Consider the following 16,656-nt stretch of genomic DNA (forward strand, 5'->3'; position numbering starts at 1 on the left):
TGTGGAGTATCGACTCTGTCCTGGCAAGTTTGCTCGTCACAATCACGTTCCTTTAGTTTTCTAATAAACGCAAAAATTAGAGGCACAATTTGGACAAAATTTGAATGACGCCTGGGCTGCCTTACTTTGGGTACGTGTTAGACAGATTCAGTTTCTCCCATGCAATTTAGCTGACAGACTATATGCCTCAGACTCTCGAAAATGCGTTCACTCTCGATATTAACCCTTTATCCGTCTCCATTGGGGGAATTTCTGCCGGTGCCCATCTTGCTTGCGTCCTCCAGCACCGCGCTCGCGACGCCAACATCGCCCTGAAGCTTCTTATTGCAGCCGTGCCTCCACTCGCTGACCATGATCAATATGAAAAGCCCACAGACTCTCCTTGGCCATCCTTTTCCGAGTTCTCTCATATTCCTATGCTAAATTGGGAACGCATGAGTTTTTTCAAGCAACAGGCCTTTCCGACCGAGAAGCTGGCAAACATTCGTCATATGTATCCTGCGTGGTGGATCTCTCCTCTGCGGGCCCCGAACTTTGCAAATCTTTGCGATACTTTCATTGCAACAGCCGAGTGTGATATACTTCGTGACGAGGGCGAGGCATATGGAAAGAAGCTTATAGAAGCGGGAAACAGAGTCACATTCAGAAGGTGAGTAGGTTGAATGTACTGGAAGAGACTCATTCTAACCACTGTAAAGATATCTCAAGGTTCCGCATTCCTTCATGTACATGACTTCGGTCCTTCCTCAGGCGGAGCAATATCAGGAGGACGTTTTCAATGCGCTTAGAGTTGGTCATGGGCTCTGAGTTCACGCTACTAAAGCCTCGAGATAATAGACTCACTCGATCTTTGTTTGATACTTCTATAGAGGAAGCTCGTGTCTATATATCTCATTAAACAAGATCACTGACCAATTCTTTATCTTTGGCAATACTCTATTTGTATCCTATCAGCTTCGCAATCAAGTTAAAATAAGTCCCTCGGCCTACACACGATAAATGGATTACTACAGTCTCGAATGAATGAGATGTGACCGAAATCTGGCAGAGGGCTACCGAATATATATGATATTAGCTATGATATTTAGATTTATATGAGAGCCAATGAGTTGTTACAAAATTAACATGGCTGTGTAAACATATCCGCCAGATGCAAAATAGGACGGTGTTGGAAAAGTGAGTTAACTGGGTAATCGAACAAACGTCAAGTAGATTGTAGCAGAAGAACTAATTTCGACTTATCAAGATACAACAGCTCATTGCTTCAAAGAAACATGAACGTGACACTTGCGATTCCCATGAATTACCGCTCGGGCCTTTGGCGGTTATCCAAATGGCCGAGCGGCTAAAGTCTACAACGAATACCCGGCACTTTCGGCTCAGTGTTGCAGTTCAGTGATATATGTTGCTCTTTTGACAGGTAGTCATATTTAGACTTTGTTATATATGTTTTCGCTAGCAGCAAGTTATCCCTTCAAACAGAAATTGAAAAGCACCGAACTATTCAAGTTAAGATCATGGCGCCAAGTATCAGTTCTACCACAATTGCCAATGGCGAAGATTCCGTTCTCACGGAAATAGCTGCTGTGGGAAATGGAATCAAGACTCACTCTCAACCCCCATATGCAGTGCTGGATCAGCCGCTTGGGACAAAGCGACATGTCCGGATTATATGCATTGGGGCTGGTGCCAGTGGGATCAACATGGCCTACCAGACTAAGAACTTCCTTCAAGACGTGGATCTGGTTATATACGAGAAAAATCCACAAATAGGTGGTACTTGGTACGAAAACCGGTACCCAGGCTGCAAGTGTGATATCCGTCAGTATTCCCCTCTTACAAACTGGTGATAATAGCTAAGACGCCAGTTTCTGATAGCATCCCACAACTATCAATTTACTTGGGAGCCAAACCCAAATTGGTCACAGGTCTTCTCGCCCAGTGAAGAAATCGAAGAATACCTGGAACACTGTGTCAAAAAGCATGGTCTTTCCCGGTATATTCGGTGTAGCCACCGCGTGGTAGGCGCAGTGTGGAATAATGAGAAGTCAATTTGGGGCCTGCAAATTGAGAATACCGAGAGCAAGGTTGTCCATGAAGACTGGTGTGGCTTTCTTCTCAATGCCGGTGGCATCTTGAACAACTGGAAATGGCCCGATATCCCAGGCCTGCACTCTTTTGGAGGAAATCTCATCCACAGCGCCAACTGGCCTGAATCGGCCAATCTAAAAGGAAAAACAGTCGCTGTCATCGGCAATGGATCGACTGGAATCCAGATCGTTCCCGCCATTCAGCCAGAGGTTAAAGAATTGGTACATCTCATTCGGTCGCCGACATGGGTTACCCCTGGAGCAGCCTCTCGATATCCATCGCTAGGAGGGGCCGAAATGCCTGACATATTTTCTGAAAAGCAGAAGGAGATCTTTCGTACCGACGATACGACCTATACAGCTTTCCGCAAGCAGGTTGAGCGCGAGATTAACAGCAAGTTTCGTATGCTGGTCAATGGAGGCGAGCTAGCAGAGAAGGCTAGGAAGAATGCCTATGAAAGTATGATCACCCTACTCGGGGAGCGAGCCGCTGACCTGGGACATAAAATTATCCCGGACTTCGCAGTCGGATGCCGTCGAATTACTCCTGGTGTGGGATACTTAGAGAGCTTCTCAAAGCCCAATGTCCGTGTTGTGACAGGCACGAGCATCAAGCGCATCGAACCTAACGGCTTGGTCATGTCAGATGGAGAACTCATTGAGGTCGATGTCCTGATCTGTGCTACCGGATTCGACGTTTCCTTCGCCCCTCGGTTCCCCATTATCGGCCGCAACGGAGTCAGCTTAGCGGATACTTGGGGAGAGCCAAAAGTGGCACGAGCTTACCTCTCACTTGCGGTCCCCGAGTTTCCCAACTTTTTCAGTATATCCTTCCTTGACATCCTATCATCTAGATTGAAAAAAAAGCTAACTTGTACAGTGTTCCTAGGCCCCAATGCCCCGATCTCCCACGGCAGTGTATTCACCATCACTGAATATGTGTCGAAGTACATCATGCAACTGATTACAAAGGCTCAAGTGGAGATGATCAAGACAATTCATGTCAAGCAGCAAGCAGTAGATGATTTTTCTGCCCACGTGGATTCATTTATGCCCCGGACAGCTTGGGGAGGAAATTGTCGGTCTTGGTTTAAGCGTGGACATGCAGATGGGCCTGTCACGGGCGTCCATCCGGGAAGCCGTGTGCACTGGTTTCACGCCATGGAACGCCCCAAGTTCGAGGATTTTGACTATGAATACCTGAACGGAAATCGCTTCCAGTACCTGGGAAATGGCTTTTCGACGAGAGAAGAGCCTGGGTGTGACAGCACATGGTACCTGGATGAGATGGCGCCGCGATTCTTGTATTATTAGACACGGTTCACACTGACCATGCATCTGGGGGAATAGAAGCAAAGCAGAAGCCATGAAGTACAAATTTCTATCATTGTGAAACATGGTAGATTACTATAGTTATTTTGATATTGATCTTATTCACCTTCCAACACACTTGTGTGTATTCCATTAGGCCTTCGTTTTTGGGTGCAGCCTGTTATAGTCCTAAATCCATTCTCTGAGAGCACGAGGACAAAGCCATTTCTAGATAATGTAGGCATAGAAACCATCAAACACTCTTGCAAACTGGTTGGTAAGAATAAGGGTCATATTATGTATTTTTGTGCATAAGGCCAGATGGGAAAGAGACCATGAATTAATTGAGCTGTGGACTCAAAGAGAAAGTAACACAAATTCAGGTGAGGATTAAAGATCTACGGGGTCACCCTTACTGCCTCGGGCAGGTGGCCCTCTTTCTGCTCCCTCTCTACTAATAATAGTGGCTCAAATCGACATATGGTTTCTTTCCCACACGCAAATCGTGCAAATTTGTCGGATTTTCGACAATACCATATTTCAATGCAAAAAGCGCGTAATTCCATCATGTTCGACATCAGCAATCTTTCTGTGTCTCGAATTTCGCTGTCTTTCAACGAGCCCACTTTCGACATGCTACCCTTTTTGACGTCGCGAGTTTCCAAGAGATACTGCTTTTAACACAGTATCTCGCCCATACAATCATAGTCAGTTCCAGTGCCAGAGCCAGAGCCAACTGTCCGCCTTAGGCCGAAACGCTTCCTCAACAAACTCCTACCAGTTGATTTTCTACGCGAAAATACGTTCGATTCCAGGACTTCGATTGCAATTCTGACTACCAATTAGACAATTTATTAGGCCTGGTCCCAGTTTTCGTTGCCTCCAAGGTATCGATACACGACTCTAGAGTCAAGTCCAGCACACGCCGGGTCCTCACTGGCTAATTTGTATGTTTCCAACCCGATGTCACCCAATACTAACTTGGCACCGACCTGTGCAGCCATTTCCCGGGCCAGTCCCATATCCTTCCTCATCAGACTGACATGGAACCCACCACGATAACCTTTAGATGACGGTGCTTGCGGACAGAGCCCTGGCACAGGATTGAATTTGTCAGCAATGTGATTCTGTCCCGAACCTGCTGTAATCACTTGCGCCAAAATTCGGGCATCCATTCCAGCACGCATTCCCATGTTCATGGCCTCGGCCGTTGCAATAGTTATAGTGCCAGAGAGATAGTTATTGGCCAGCTTTGCGACAAGTCCTAGGGCCGGTCCACCGCAAGCAATAACCTTAGACCCAAGCATGCTGAGGATATCGGTTAAAATCTCAAAATTGGGGTCATTTTTGTCACAGCCAATGAAGATTCCAAGGGTTGCCTTCTCTGCGCCCAGTATTCCCCCGCTGACGGGTGCGTCGTAGAAGGACGCGGTGGGGTAGCTCTGCTGAATGTTGGAGCGAACTTCGAGGCATGTAGCGGTGTCGATTGTAGAGCAGTCAATGAGGATCTTGCCCGCGAGGGTAGTCGAAGAGATACAATTCTCGGACTCCAGGTAAACTTGCTTTAAATGCTGACCTTCGGGGAGCATGGTGAATATAATATCCTAAATAGTGACCTCAATAAGGCTCAATCAGTCATAGCACGATTAATGCATTCAACACGGGATCACTATCCATTTTGACATACCGACTTCTCCGCAACCTCCTTAGCAGTGTTGCACTTGACGATGGACTCAGGATAGCTCAAACACAGCTCGTCAACTGCAGCCTGGTTGACGTCATTGATATATATTTTCGTCTCCGATGGGGTCTTCTGAGCCAAATTTCTGACCATTAGTTTCCCCATGGCACCGACGCCAATGAAACCGAGTGCGTTGTACGATGTCATGGCGACCAAGACAAGATGAGTTGGCAATTCAGAATAACCAAATTGGAACAGCGGGAGGATACCACGAGATATAATGGTAATGGGTAGTCGAACGCGTAGGTCTAATATCGGTTTATAGTGTAGAAATTCACCTACTGCCAATTGATAGTACTTTAGCCGGCTAACCGTAACCACACGGCAGTCAATCAGCCACCGATCGACCATGTAATCTACACTATGCACAATACTCGTAGTACTCGACCCCCGAACCCGTTGTTTACTATACTTCTTTCATTTCTCTTTCTATTTCGCCGGTTCCTTTTGTTTTATGTTCGTACCTCGTGATTTCTACCCCAGTTTTCCCCTTCGATAATTAGTTTTGGGGGTTCAAAAGGCACAAGATAGAAGGAAAATAGACCGACTTCACATCATAGTTTTTCTTAAAACAAAGAAAGGTAGGATTATTAAGGACCAAATAATAATAAAACAACTTCCACCCTCGTTCAGAATGTCTTTTATAGAAATACATATCCAGCTCATCAGTTGCGTTGATTCTTTGGTAACCCCCAGAGTCACGATTGCTCAGCCTATTCGGAAGCGGTAGAAAAGAGCTCCGACAACAGATTATTGGCCCATGCAGCATCCACGATCGAAGTTGCACCTGAAATTCCAGATTCCAGATTCCCCGCATCCTCTGTTTCGGTTTCTTGGAAATATAGCCACTGAGAGCCGACATCATGCATTCTGGTTTCGTCACGGAAACTTCCACATGTAGAAGGTCCACTTGCTATCGGTGAACTAACTGTCTGCTTCAATCATAATAGTCAGAATCTGAAGGTGTCCCGGTAAGATCATGCTAATTTGCCTACCTCGCCATTACTGCTGCCGCTTGATAAATGTGAACTTTCGTTGATCATGGTATCACATAGCTGACTTCGTCGTGTTTCGATACCAGAATCTGACACACTCGGAGTTGGCATAGAATCCTCAACAAAATAGGCATGGAATGGCCTGTCATTGAATTGCTGGATGTCTTGCTGATCAGTCATACAAGGATCGTTTGTTCCGTATTCTATCACAAGAGAAAAATGGAAGGATTAGCCGAATTCTAGCTGAGTTATGAACAAGAAAAGTAACCGTACTTTCCGAAGAGCTCCCTGGGACGAACTGGGCCCGTACATCTGCCTCATAGTAGTTACGGGATGAAAATATCCTCTCAATACGGTTTGCAGTTTGTTTTGCTAGATGCCTCTCCTCTGGAAGGGGATTCAGTGTAGATGCTTGGATACGAAAGTGTTGTCTAGATCCCGTTTTATGGTCAATGTTGGCCGCAAGGTTTGATTATGAGACGGAGAGAAAACACACGCTCGAGTAGGACGAATTACAACACATTTTTCATGGTCCAATAAACAATTGGTACATCCATCGTTGAACGAAACATCACAGCGGATCTTGCGCTTCCGACAGGCAGTGCATGCTACAGAACCCCGTCTTCGATGCCGCACGGGGCCGAAAAATGGTGGATAGAATACCCTCTCAGGAGAATTTCCTGATTGGTATTCTGGAGAATTTGACATCTTCGATAAATTTTTGCCGGTTAGTTACAGCCAGACTTATGGAATACCCAAAGGATTTATTGTATAATTCATTGCCGTGAACAAAAGCGAACAGGCCGTTCGGCTATAATTTCAGCGTGTGAAGAGCAACGATCGGGCGGGTCCTCTGAGTTACGTGCTACTCCATCCAGGGACCTCCCGGCTATATGAACACGGGCACAAGAGGGGCTTCAATAGCCTGTAAATTTTGATAGGCTGTTATTGTATGGCGATCAATATAGGCTGCTTGGTAATTCGGTAGTAATTTAAACCAATCCACCGTCTGTGGAGAAGTGATTTTACTGTCGGTGGGACCTATATCCTCAATTGAAACATTCACAGTTGTACCCCGCGAGGAGTCCAAGATATGGCGCAGTCTACCTACGTACGTTATAAATAGATAGCTGCCTGGATGCCACCGTGATCCTGTTGATTATTGCGTCCAACGTTCCATTTTTATCCTGGTTCCATATTCAAAATGACCGACACCGATAAATTTCCCTTGCAACACGGACAGCATATTTTCAGCGTGTTCGGCGAGAAGCGCGTCATTGAATACATCGTTCATAATACTCAAAATACTCGGTTTACCAAACAACATCCTCTTCTCGTCGTTCAATGTCCTGGGTGGGGATTAGCGTCTCGCTACCTTCAGGCTAGCTTGACATCCCTTGCAGACCACTTCACCCTCGTCTTCCTTCATCCCCGCGGTTCGGGAGCATCATCTCCCCCAGATTCCTACTCAGAAATGAGCTCATGGGCAATGGCAGATGACCTAGAACGACTGAGGGTCCACCTTGGAATTGTCAGTTTCCCAGCACTGTTTGGGCACTCCCACTCAGGCGCTATCGTGCTAAGCTACGCTGAACAATACCCTGAAAAGGTTGAAAGAATTGTTCTGGTCGGTCATCAGCTTATTGGGTCTAACATTCTGCCTCAAATAGCTTCTTTCGTGCATGAGCCATGTTATAAGAGTGCATTTGAGGTAGTTATGTCACCTGATATACTTACCGATGAGGAGTTTACACTGAGTCTAAGAGAGCTTCTACCTCTCTACTTGAAGAACCCAAAGGCGCACTTACCAGTGTTGGCTGAGGCCCTTGGTGAAGACCATCATTCGGCCTGGTGTTACCATGCGCAGAACAAGGCCGATAGGGAGGCCGTGCAATTGGATATGGAGAAGGACGAGATACCGGTTATGATACGGCTGTTGAGTCATGTGAAGGCGAAAGCCCTTATCATATATGATAAGGATGACAATATCTGTCCACTCAAAAATGCGTATACTACTGCAGAGGGTATACCAGGGTCTAAGTTGGTGGTATATGGAGATTGTGGCCATTTCCCTTGGTTGGAAAAGCTAGATGTCCTTCAGGAGGTGAAGACATTCCTTTTGTGATGATTCTGCTAGATATGAATATGTCCACTGCTAAGTCAAACAATCTCCAAGATCTATACTGGAACAACTAAAGCTTTGAATCTGGTGAAATTTTTCATGACAATGAACAGTCCGCGGAGCGTAGAACATTACTTAACTTATAGTTAGCCAAACAAATACGTTGGACAATGAACCACTTTTATTACCCGAGGGCTTATGTATTGCACAGCTTTATATAGACACCTCTACTTCAATATTACTACTACATAATGTACATAGTATATACACATGTAGTTCGGCGGAGAAGTGTAGTTAGTTGTATAGTTTCGTTCAACGATGGATGTACCAATTGTCTACTGGACCATGAAAAATGTGTTGTAATTCAGTTTCTTCTCTACAACAACTTTGTCGTTTACAGTTTAACTATAGTAGATAGACAGATAGGCACCGATTTCATTCCCAAGTTTAGCTAATGATCAAGTGTCAGTGGACACGGGAAAGGGAGCACGAAAGACAAGCCAGCATCACTTTAGAATATCAAGAAAAGATCAAGATCACAAATCCAAAGATTATTTCACAAGAAATAAAATGAACAGAATCTGACAAAGCAAACAAGATTTGAGTATCAAGGGTCAACTGAATCCTAATGAACGGAATATAAGGATAATTCTGTTGCCTCGTCGAGAGTTGTCTGAATACCCTTTTCAAGGTCTCCCAGCTCTATCTTCAGTGGACAAGAATTCCCAGCTTCGCAGCTGTGTTTCAAATCTTTCCTAGCCTGAGATATGCGGTAGGCGATAGCTGAGGGAGGAAATGTCTGGAATGGCGTTAAAGATGGCCACACTCCACCCTCCCGTAAAACCTCGAAGTATTCCGCTACCCTATATTCCCAAGTGCAATATTTGACAGACAGATTGGCATTATTGCAAGGATGGCACTTCTTTGCTTCACTTGGAAGTGTTCGTCCGCATTCCGTACAGACCCGTCCTTGCATAATGTAACATTTTTGATCTTTTCTCAGAAGCTCTTCAACACATTGAAGCCTGCCATGAATGCTGTTGGTTATTTCTTCGACGCTGTCCGACAGCTCCGCTATTGCGTATTAGATAATCTTTTGCGTTTTATCTGAAACAGAAGCTTACATTTGATAGACTTGGGCAATCTCTTCAAAAGTTAAAAACTCTCCCACTCGAGGGCAAACCCAGGAGGTAGGTCCGCCTGAACTTTCGCAGTGAGTTTAGAGAAGTGATCTGAGCTGCGGAATAGATGGGTAGCTAGAATTAAATAGCCAAATTCTTGGTCCATTAGAGTATAGATTGATTCAAACTCATAAATCCAATTCGACACCCATGGTCGAAGTGCCTTCACGCAATCGTACTTGTCACAATGGATGGCGAGCTTAGCCAGCCATTCTGTACTGTTGTAAGGTATCTCTTCTGGCTCCTGGTAATGGAGTAGAGCAAGCAATACACGCATTAGGTCCGGGTCGTCGTCGTACAAAGGGATCTCGGGGCAGGTACAGGTCGCCACTTGCGCTCCTTCATAGAAATTTGGCCCGAAGAATTTTGCAAATACCAGTGAAGCGAGACTGAGTAGCTTGGATGATAAAAGAAAGCGTTTATCGTCATCGAGGGATTTACCCTTGGCAACAATGATAACATCCCCATCTGGGTCAAATGTTTCAACCTCGTGATCTAGCTCTCGACTTTCTTTTGCTGCTTTTCTAGGCATCTGGACCCAAGGTTGTTTCAGAAATTTGTAAGGGGGAGAAAATGAATGTATGAAGAAGAAATCCTTTGTGATATGTGATGCACGTCGTACTCGGTGTCTTAAGGAGCAAGATGTGAGGATAATGATAGACTGAAATGCTCTTTATATAGCTTCATAATAAATAAGTAACAAACGCTTCAATGCTAAGACAAGGGGCAAACAAAGGCCTGACAAACTCCATGCAAGCGAGCAATTCATCAATGCATCAATGCACAACTATGTAGGCATAGACGGCTGCTGCTCTACACTGCATACCGTTCATCGAGAGGTCTGTTGGATTTATGGAAGTCTATACGAGACATGTACAGAACTTGAAGTACCATGTAAAGCTATACAGTATGGCGAATGAATGTCGGTTCATTCAAGCCTTGAAGTATAGGAGATGGGTACTTGGTGGAAATCCTTCTCAGAACAATTTGATCGTAACATTCCTCCTACTAGTATGTTTTTTGATTTATGCATGCTTTTATAGAGCATACTTGTTCATGATAAGCTTGATACTAAACTCAGCGTTACTTCGTACCGACTTCGATCATACCCTATCCGATCCCAATCAGGTAGTACATAGTTTCCTGGATATTTTCAGCCTAGTGTTTATACTGACCCTCTTTCACTGTTATATTGCGGAAGAAATAGCTCAGTTTTGATAAATCGCTCTCGGAAACCCTTCCGTCGTATTGAATTGGCCACTCCATGTATGCAAGTTGGATCTGCCCCGATAACGAACATTCACGACCAATGTAAATAATCCTCTTCAGTTGTATCCGTGTATATTTGAGTCTATCAGATTCTGTATCACCTCCCCTCATACATTAATGTCCAAGGAAATAGCCCCGCGATCTAGAGCCAGTTCGAGTTATTCCAGCGTAGCGAGCACTTTTTAATTCAAGATCGGACCGGGAAGATCAGCACCAAATAGATAAAAACTCCAATTCGGATCTTTTGCCGATCCCCCGCATTTTTATACATATTAAAGTGCACAAGCCGCTAATGTGAGCAACATTATTCACACCTCGAATTAAACAACCCAAACACCCAATATGGTTGATGTTCGACAGTATGAGCTATCTCCAACAGATCTCATCCCAAACTCGCCGAGACCTTTACTGCACTACAAAAATGTCCTCGATATAAAACCCAGCAGCTCCCATTGCGACCCAGCCGAGGTCTGGGACATGTTCAGCCAGAATGGGTGGGCCGTGCATTGGATATTCCGATACGGCGAAACACAACTATCACACTACCACTCCAGAGCACATGAGTGCATGGCCGTTCTCTCCGGTACGGCCAAGATCAGATTTGGCGTAGCCGACACCTCCGATGATCTGTTCGAAAACACACACGGCTCCTCTTGGGAGCAGGGCGGGATTGAACTGGAAGCGGAAGCCGGCGATGTTTTTATCATTCCTGCTGGTGTGGCGCATAAGACATATGACACGAAGCCTGAAGCAGAGTTCAAGCTCTTAACCCCAGGGAACGGACATGGTATTGAGGCTGATGACCCGAAAAAAGCGTTGGATGGTATCCAGCTGACTGGCTATACCATGATGGGAGCTTACAATGGTGGTGACTGGGATTTTGTCAAGAGTGGGGGAGACTATGAGACAGTATGGGCTGTCGCTAAGCCGAGTCATGATCCTGTATTCGGAGAGTCTGAGCGTGGGCTTTGTAGGACATGGCGTGGAAGTGATATTGCGTCTCCCCATCTCCGAGCTATGTTCGGTGCATAGCTAGTGCATATAAAGTAAAGATTTTTTTTTCTCTTTATTATTGTAGAAATGGCCTCTGCATTCGCATAACGGCAGAGGGAAACCTAACTAAATAGGAAAAACCTCAACCAAGACAAGATGGTAATATCATAAATTAAACATCAAGTTCCGCCGCATCTCCACCCGCTGCGTATTCCATAACAGTAACAAGACCATTATAACGATCCTCCCATTTCTCAAATTGATCTTCACCTTCACTATGAGCGGGCGTGTGCCCTGCTATCGCAAAAGTGGCAAAGGCCATGGAAAGGATGGCGAAGAATTTCATGAGGGATGCTTGCTTTCACAGAGAGTATAATAAATGATGAGTTTCGGAAAAGAGTCAACGACTATCATTCAGTGGGTATTATTACATAGCGATATGCTACATTATCTACTCAGAAAACCCCTTCCGGCTTGATGTTTTCGGATGATCTTCCTCAGGGGAGTCCCAGAGTTACCAAATGGATCAACGGCGATTATGACTCAGCAGGTTTAGAGGCGGGGAGGGGAGATTTAAAAAAAACGCGATAACATTCCCCACAGATCGAATGTCCCTCATTTCACGAATTGAAGACTTGTTTTGCGCTTTTGATGACATCTGATCTAGTATGACGATCCGCAACCCCCTTCCACTCTCCGATGAGTGGAAGGATCCCGACGAATATGTCCAAGCCCTCCTCTCCTTCGCAACTGAATCGCTCATGTTCATGAATGTTTGCGGTGGTGTGCATATCCTCGATTTCTTGACGCGCGATCCCGATCTGTATACGTCGCTACTGCCAGAAGATTGGCGATCATTCTTCGAGCACCATGATATCCACAGCATCTTGCAACTGCTACTCCGAGAGGACATTGGTCCGCTATGCGAACCCGCCGAGATAAACGGAGCCTCCGAGAATGGCAGGACGTGGAACGGAGGCGCATTCCCACCCGCAACACTCCTTGAATATATTCGCAACATTCGACGACTGAGCTTGCGCCGCGAGTTCAACCCATCTGAGAAAAGCGAACCTCTCCCGAGCCATATTGCTGTCGGCATGAACAAGAAAAAGAAGCACGAGGTGGAGCAATTCTCTCGCTATGTCGCGTCTTTGTCGGAGACGGTCAATGAGCGTCGTGGAGAGCCCTTGTCTCACATTGTTGATTTTGGGTCGGGACAAAACTACCTGGGGCGCATGCTAGCAAGCTCGCCCTATCATAAGCATATCATTGCCATTGAGCGAAAGCACCAATACATCAGCGGTGCTAATCGTATGGATGTTCATGCTCGACTGGCTGCAGAGGAAAAGAAAAACACAATGCATAATGCAAAGCGAAACAAATTAAAAAAGCAGTGCATCGACTGTATTGACACTCCAGAACTAGCTTCAGAAGTAGCCACTTCGGAAACCCCCAAGGTTCTGGACCCGGAGATGGGAACACCACTGGAACTGATCGATGGAATGCCAACAGAACCTGCTGGGCAGGATGAAGATATGACCTCTAACATGCTAGGTGATATGACCCTGGAAGCCGATGATGTGCTCGGCTCGAACTACATAAAACCAGCCGCACGCGCACCAAAGCCACGACCGGAGATCGACACTAGAGGAACTGTCAGCTACATCGAACATAATATCCAAGATGGCTACCTAGAACCGATCATCGAGCACGTCGTCGACCCAAAGACATCAGTTGAAACCCGGACTAGCACAGAAGAAGTCGTCATTCAACCCACAGAAAAGAGACCGAGTGACGCGCGGGTGATGGTCGTTTCTCTACATTCATGCGGAAACCTCGTTCACCACGGAGTCCGATCACTAGTGCTCAATCCTTCCGTTGTAGCAATCGCCATGATCGGCTGCTGCTATAACCTCCTGACGGAACGATTGGGACCAGCAACATACAAAATCCCCATTCTTCGATCCGCCCACCCCCGCCTCAAACGAACTGGATCTTCATGGGACCCGCACGGATTCCCAATGTCCAAGCTCTATGAGACCTATCAAGCAAAGACCACAACAGGCTTCAAGCTCAATATTACAGCCCGCGCAATGGCCGTTCAGGCACCCTACAACTGGGGCCACGCCGACAGCGAAGGATTCTTCACGCGCCATTTCTACCGCGCTCTGCTGCAGCGCGTTCTTCTAGATCGCGACATCATCCCTAAGCCCGACGTGCCCAATGATCTCTACAAAGACCACACAGACGATCCCGATTCTGGCGGTATAGCGCTAATCGTGGGCTCCCTGCGCAAAACTGCATTCGAGTCTTTCCCTGCGTACGTACGTGCTGCAACGGTCAAATTGAGCCGTGATCCGACCCGCGGCGAGTTGGTCAAGGAGCGCATCTGTACCATGTCTGAAGAAGAGCTACAACGCTATGAAGCTGATTACTTGCACGCGCGGAAGAATCTGAGTATTGTGTGGAGTCTTATGGCGTTCAGTTCTCAGGTTGTTGAGGCTGCCATTGTGGTTGATCGCTGGCAGTTCTTGCGCGAACATGACTCTGTCAAGGAATGTTGGGTTGAGCCTGTGTTTGAGTACGGTCAGAGTCCACGCAATCTGGCTGTTATTGGCATCAAGAAATGATTTCTGTTATGGGTTGGCTTTTGGCTGCATTTAGATATGATTGGGAGTTTGTGCTTTGGGGCTTGGGGCTTAAGGCTTGAGACATCCTGTGTGTTATGGGGTGTCTCAGTACATAGCGGGTGATTCCCTTTTGAACATGATTGCATAGAGCGTACATAGGTTTCCAATGTGGAGGCCGCTACAATGCTTTTTTTTAGATACCTAGCTGGCTATGACATAACATAATGTGTGGCTGACCTGCATATATGCAATTCAAAACTTGATTCGGGCTGTGTCCTACCATTTCCTGCCTGTTTATGAATACAAAATTAGCCCGACATCGGAGCTTGAGAAAACACTTGAAGCCACTTGTTCTCAGCTTTGATTAGGCTTCTGAAGATGGCCGACCCATATTAGCTGGGAAAACACCTAGGAGTTTGAAAAAAAAAAATAGTACTTTGAATGACTAGATCTGCGAGACAATTTCGTACAAAATACCACTCTTTCTTCTCTTCACTAGTATTCCAGCCAGTCCAAATCCAGGTATACCCTCGTCTAGGTCATCAAAACATAACACATCACGCATGCATCAAAAGGCAGTCCACCGCGTGCCACAAGCTGCCGCAACTTCTTGCGCCGGTCTACCAATCATCCCCTTCCAGAACTCAGAAGTACCAGGGGGAACGAACTCTTCAATTTCCAAAGACAACAAAACATCAAAAATCCAATCCTGGCAGCGTCCAATTGCATCTCTAGGGGCAGGCTCCTTCTCAATAACCTTGATCGCGTCGTGCCGTTGTTGAGATGTCAGATCGGCAATCTTGCACATCCCCACAGCTGCCTTATCGATGATCTTCGTCGCGTACCGAGGCGCAAATCCGTACCACAACCTGTCTGAATCGATGACCTCGACTTGAAGGAGATCGCCGAATTCTAGGTTCCCGGGCTTGTTGATCATGAAACCCCAGTGGGATCGGTGTGTGGGGCTATCGCCGGGTCCGAAGACTTCTATTGAGAGGTTGTAGGCCATGTTCTAGTCAGTGTGAGTGGATTTTCATGTATGCCGCATCAGGGATTGAGGTACCTTTCAAGTGAGGGTTTTGTACGTGCAGAGTTTCCGCAGGAGATGATTTCTTGCGAGATGTAGTCACATAGCTTGGCTTAAGCGATGCGCCTATACTGTATTAAGACCAGATGACTAGATGTGATCTAAATTGACGAATGCGAGATCCCGACCAATTGTGCGTTGTCGATAGGCGCCATAACCCCTCTTTGACAGCTCGAATATGCCACTAGTTTAACTTCGAAATATATTAGGATGTTGACAGATCTCACTAAAAATCGATATGTCCATTCATTACAGCAATCGGGGCGATCGAGCACTCATTTTCCAAGCACGGACATGCCAATTGCATCCCTCTAGCTCACCCACGCCTCATGTCTCACATCTAGATATCCAATCCAGCGAAAAGCACATCATTAACAGACATTCAATTTTATGCACGTAATAGCGTATGTTCAACTAATCTCCACACTCCCCTCAGGCACACCCTGCCTACTCCTTAACCTGCGCGCAAAGAACTGCATAACAGGCATCATTTCCTCGCGACTCGACGGCATCCCATCTCCCTTCCTCGCATACCGGCTCACCTCAACGAACTCAAAAACCTGCTTTGTCCTACGCACTGCCTCATCCGAAACAGCCACCGAATCCCTCCCCGCAACTAGCAGCACCGGCGACCGATTCTTATCTCCAGCCCTCGATCCAGATAACGGATATGGTGCCCCGATGGAGATAATCCCGGAGAGAGCGCCGACCTCACCACTGCCCACATTACCATTTCCCTTCAACCCAAGCTCCCGCGCAATAGCAAGCGCTGCCATCCCGCCCTGCCCGAAACCCAGAATCATAATCTCCCGCGACATGTACCCGCATTTCTGCACGAGCGTGCCGCGCACAACGTCGACGAGCGTTTTGGTGCTGCGCGTCAACCCCGCATCCATGTCTAGTACGCCTGTCGCGGAGTCGAAGGAGATATCATCGCCCCAGTGGAAGCCGCCTAGGTCTAGAGGGAGGGGGGATGTTCCTTGAATTGTGACAATGGTTGTTTCGGGGAGGCGGATGGCTTCGGCGAATTTTGTGAAAGATGCGGCTGTGTCGCCGAGGCCGTGCAGCAGGAGCAGGATGTTTGGGGCTGGGGATGTGGATTGGGAGGGGGAGGGCGGTGCGGGGGTGACAGTGACGGTGAGTTCCGACGGGAAATCGGATGGGGTGGGGTTTTTGGTCGGCATTTTAGGACAGTTGTGTCGAGTCAAGTTGAGTTGAGCTGAGTTGGAGCTTGCGG

The 16,656-nt window shown here is 46.6% G+C and overlaps 9 protein-coding genes across 9 annotated transcripts; 5 read left to right on the top strand and 4 right to left on the bottom strand.

Moving 5' to 3' along the window:
• Positions 1-182: 182 nt before the first annotated feature.
• N7479_005368 (uncharacterized protein) lies at positions 183-807 on the top strand (the record flags this gene model as incomplete). The annotated part of the gene is made up of 2 exons (XM_057253065.1): positions 183-649; positions 699-807. 2 exons carry the CDS (start codon positions 183-185, stop codon positions 805-807), a joined length of 576 nt encoding a protein of 191 aa, XP_057106927.1.
• Positions 808-1,517: 710 nt separating this feature from the next.
• On the top strand, positions 1,518-3,404 carry N7479_005369 (flavin-containing monooxygenase; the record flags this gene model as incomplete). Its single annotated transcript, XM_057253066.1, has 2 exons — positions 1,518-1,821; positions 1,879-3,404. The coding sequence occupies 2 exons, from the start codon at positions 1,518-1,520 to the stop codon at positions 3,402-3,404; spliced, it is 1,830 nt and encodes a 609-aa protein (XP_057106928.1).
• Positions 3,405-4,255: 851 nt separating this feature from the next.
• N7479_005370 (NAD(P)-dependent oxidoreductase) lies at positions 4,256-5,289 on the bottom strand (the record flags this gene model as incomplete). The annotated part of the gene is made up of 2 exons (XM_057253067.1): positions 4,256-5,005; positions 5,089-5,289. The coding sequence occupies 2 exons, from the start codon at positions 5,287-5,289 to the stop codon at positions 4,256-4,258; spliced, it is 951 nt and encodes a 316-aa protein (XP_057106929.1).
• Positions 5,290-7,341: 2,052 nt separating this feature from the next.
• Positions 7,342-8,262, top strand: N7479_005371 (alpha/beta fold hydrolase; the record flags this gene model as incomplete). The annotated part of the gene is made up of 1 exon (XM_057253068.1): positions 7,342-8,262. The coding sequence occupies one exon, from the start codon at positions 7,342-7,344 to the stop codon at positions 8,260-8,262; it is 921 nt and encodes a 306-aa protein (XP_057106930.1).
• A 1,152-nt stretch (positions 8,263-9,414) lies between these two features.
• N7479_005372 (uncharacterized protein) lies at positions 9,415-9,972 on the bottom strand (the record flags this gene model as incomplete). Its single annotated transcript, XM_057253069.1, has 1 exon — positions 9,415-9,972. One exon carries the CDS (start codon positions 9,970-9,972, stop codon positions 9,415-9,417), a length of 558 nt encoding a protein of 185 aa, XP_057106931.1.
• Positions 9,973-11,051: 1,079 nt separating this feature from the next.
• On the top strand, positions 11,052-11,741 carry N7479_005373 (cupin domain-containing protein; the record flags this gene model as incomplete). The annotated part of the gene is made up of 1 exon (XM_057253070.1): positions 11,052-11,741. One exon carries the CDS (start codon positions 11,052-11,054, stop codon positions 11,739-11,741), a length of 690 nt encoding a protein of 229 aa, XP_057106932.1.
• A 629-nt stretch (positions 11,742-12,370) lies between these two features.
• On the top strand, positions 12,371-14,332 carry N7479_005374 (uncharacterized protein; the record flags this gene model as incomplete). The annotated part of the gene is made up of 1 exon (XM_057253071.1): positions 12,371-14,332. One exon carries the CDS (start codon positions 12,371-12,373, stop codon positions 14,330-14,332), a length of 1,962 nt encoding a protein of 653 aa, XP_057106933.1.
• A 568-nt stretch (positions 14,333-14,900) lies between these two features.
• N7479_005375 (uncharacterized protein) lies at positions 14,901-15,341 on the bottom strand (the record flags this gene model as incomplete). Its single annotated transcript, XM_057253072.1, has 1 exon — positions 14,901-15,341. The coding sequence occupies one exon, from the start codon at positions 15,339-15,341 to the stop codon at positions 14,901-14,903; it is 441 nt and encodes a 146-aa protein (XP_057106934.1).
• Positions 15,342-15,829: 488 nt separating this feature from the next.
• N7479_005376 (alpha/beta hydrolase) lies at positions 15,830-16,603 on the bottom strand (the record flags this gene model as incomplete). Its single annotated transcript, XM_057253073.1, has 1 exon — positions 15,830-16,603. The coding sequence occupies one exon, from the start codon at positions 16,601-16,603 to the stop codon at positions 15,830-15,832; it is 774 nt and encodes a 257-aa protein (XP_057106935.1).
• Between the last annotated feature and the right edge of the window lie 53 nt (positions 16,604-16,656).

The sequence above is a fragment of the Penicillium vulpinum genome, assembly GCF_028829585.1.
Source record: "Penicillium vulpinum strain IBT 29486 chromosome Unknown utg000003l_segment0_segment0, whole genome shotgun sequence".
In the NCBI taxonomy this organism is placed as follows: domain Eukaryota; kingdom Fungi; phylum Ascomycota; class Eurotiomycetes; order Eurotiales; family Aspergillaceae; genus Penicillium; species Penicillium vulpinum.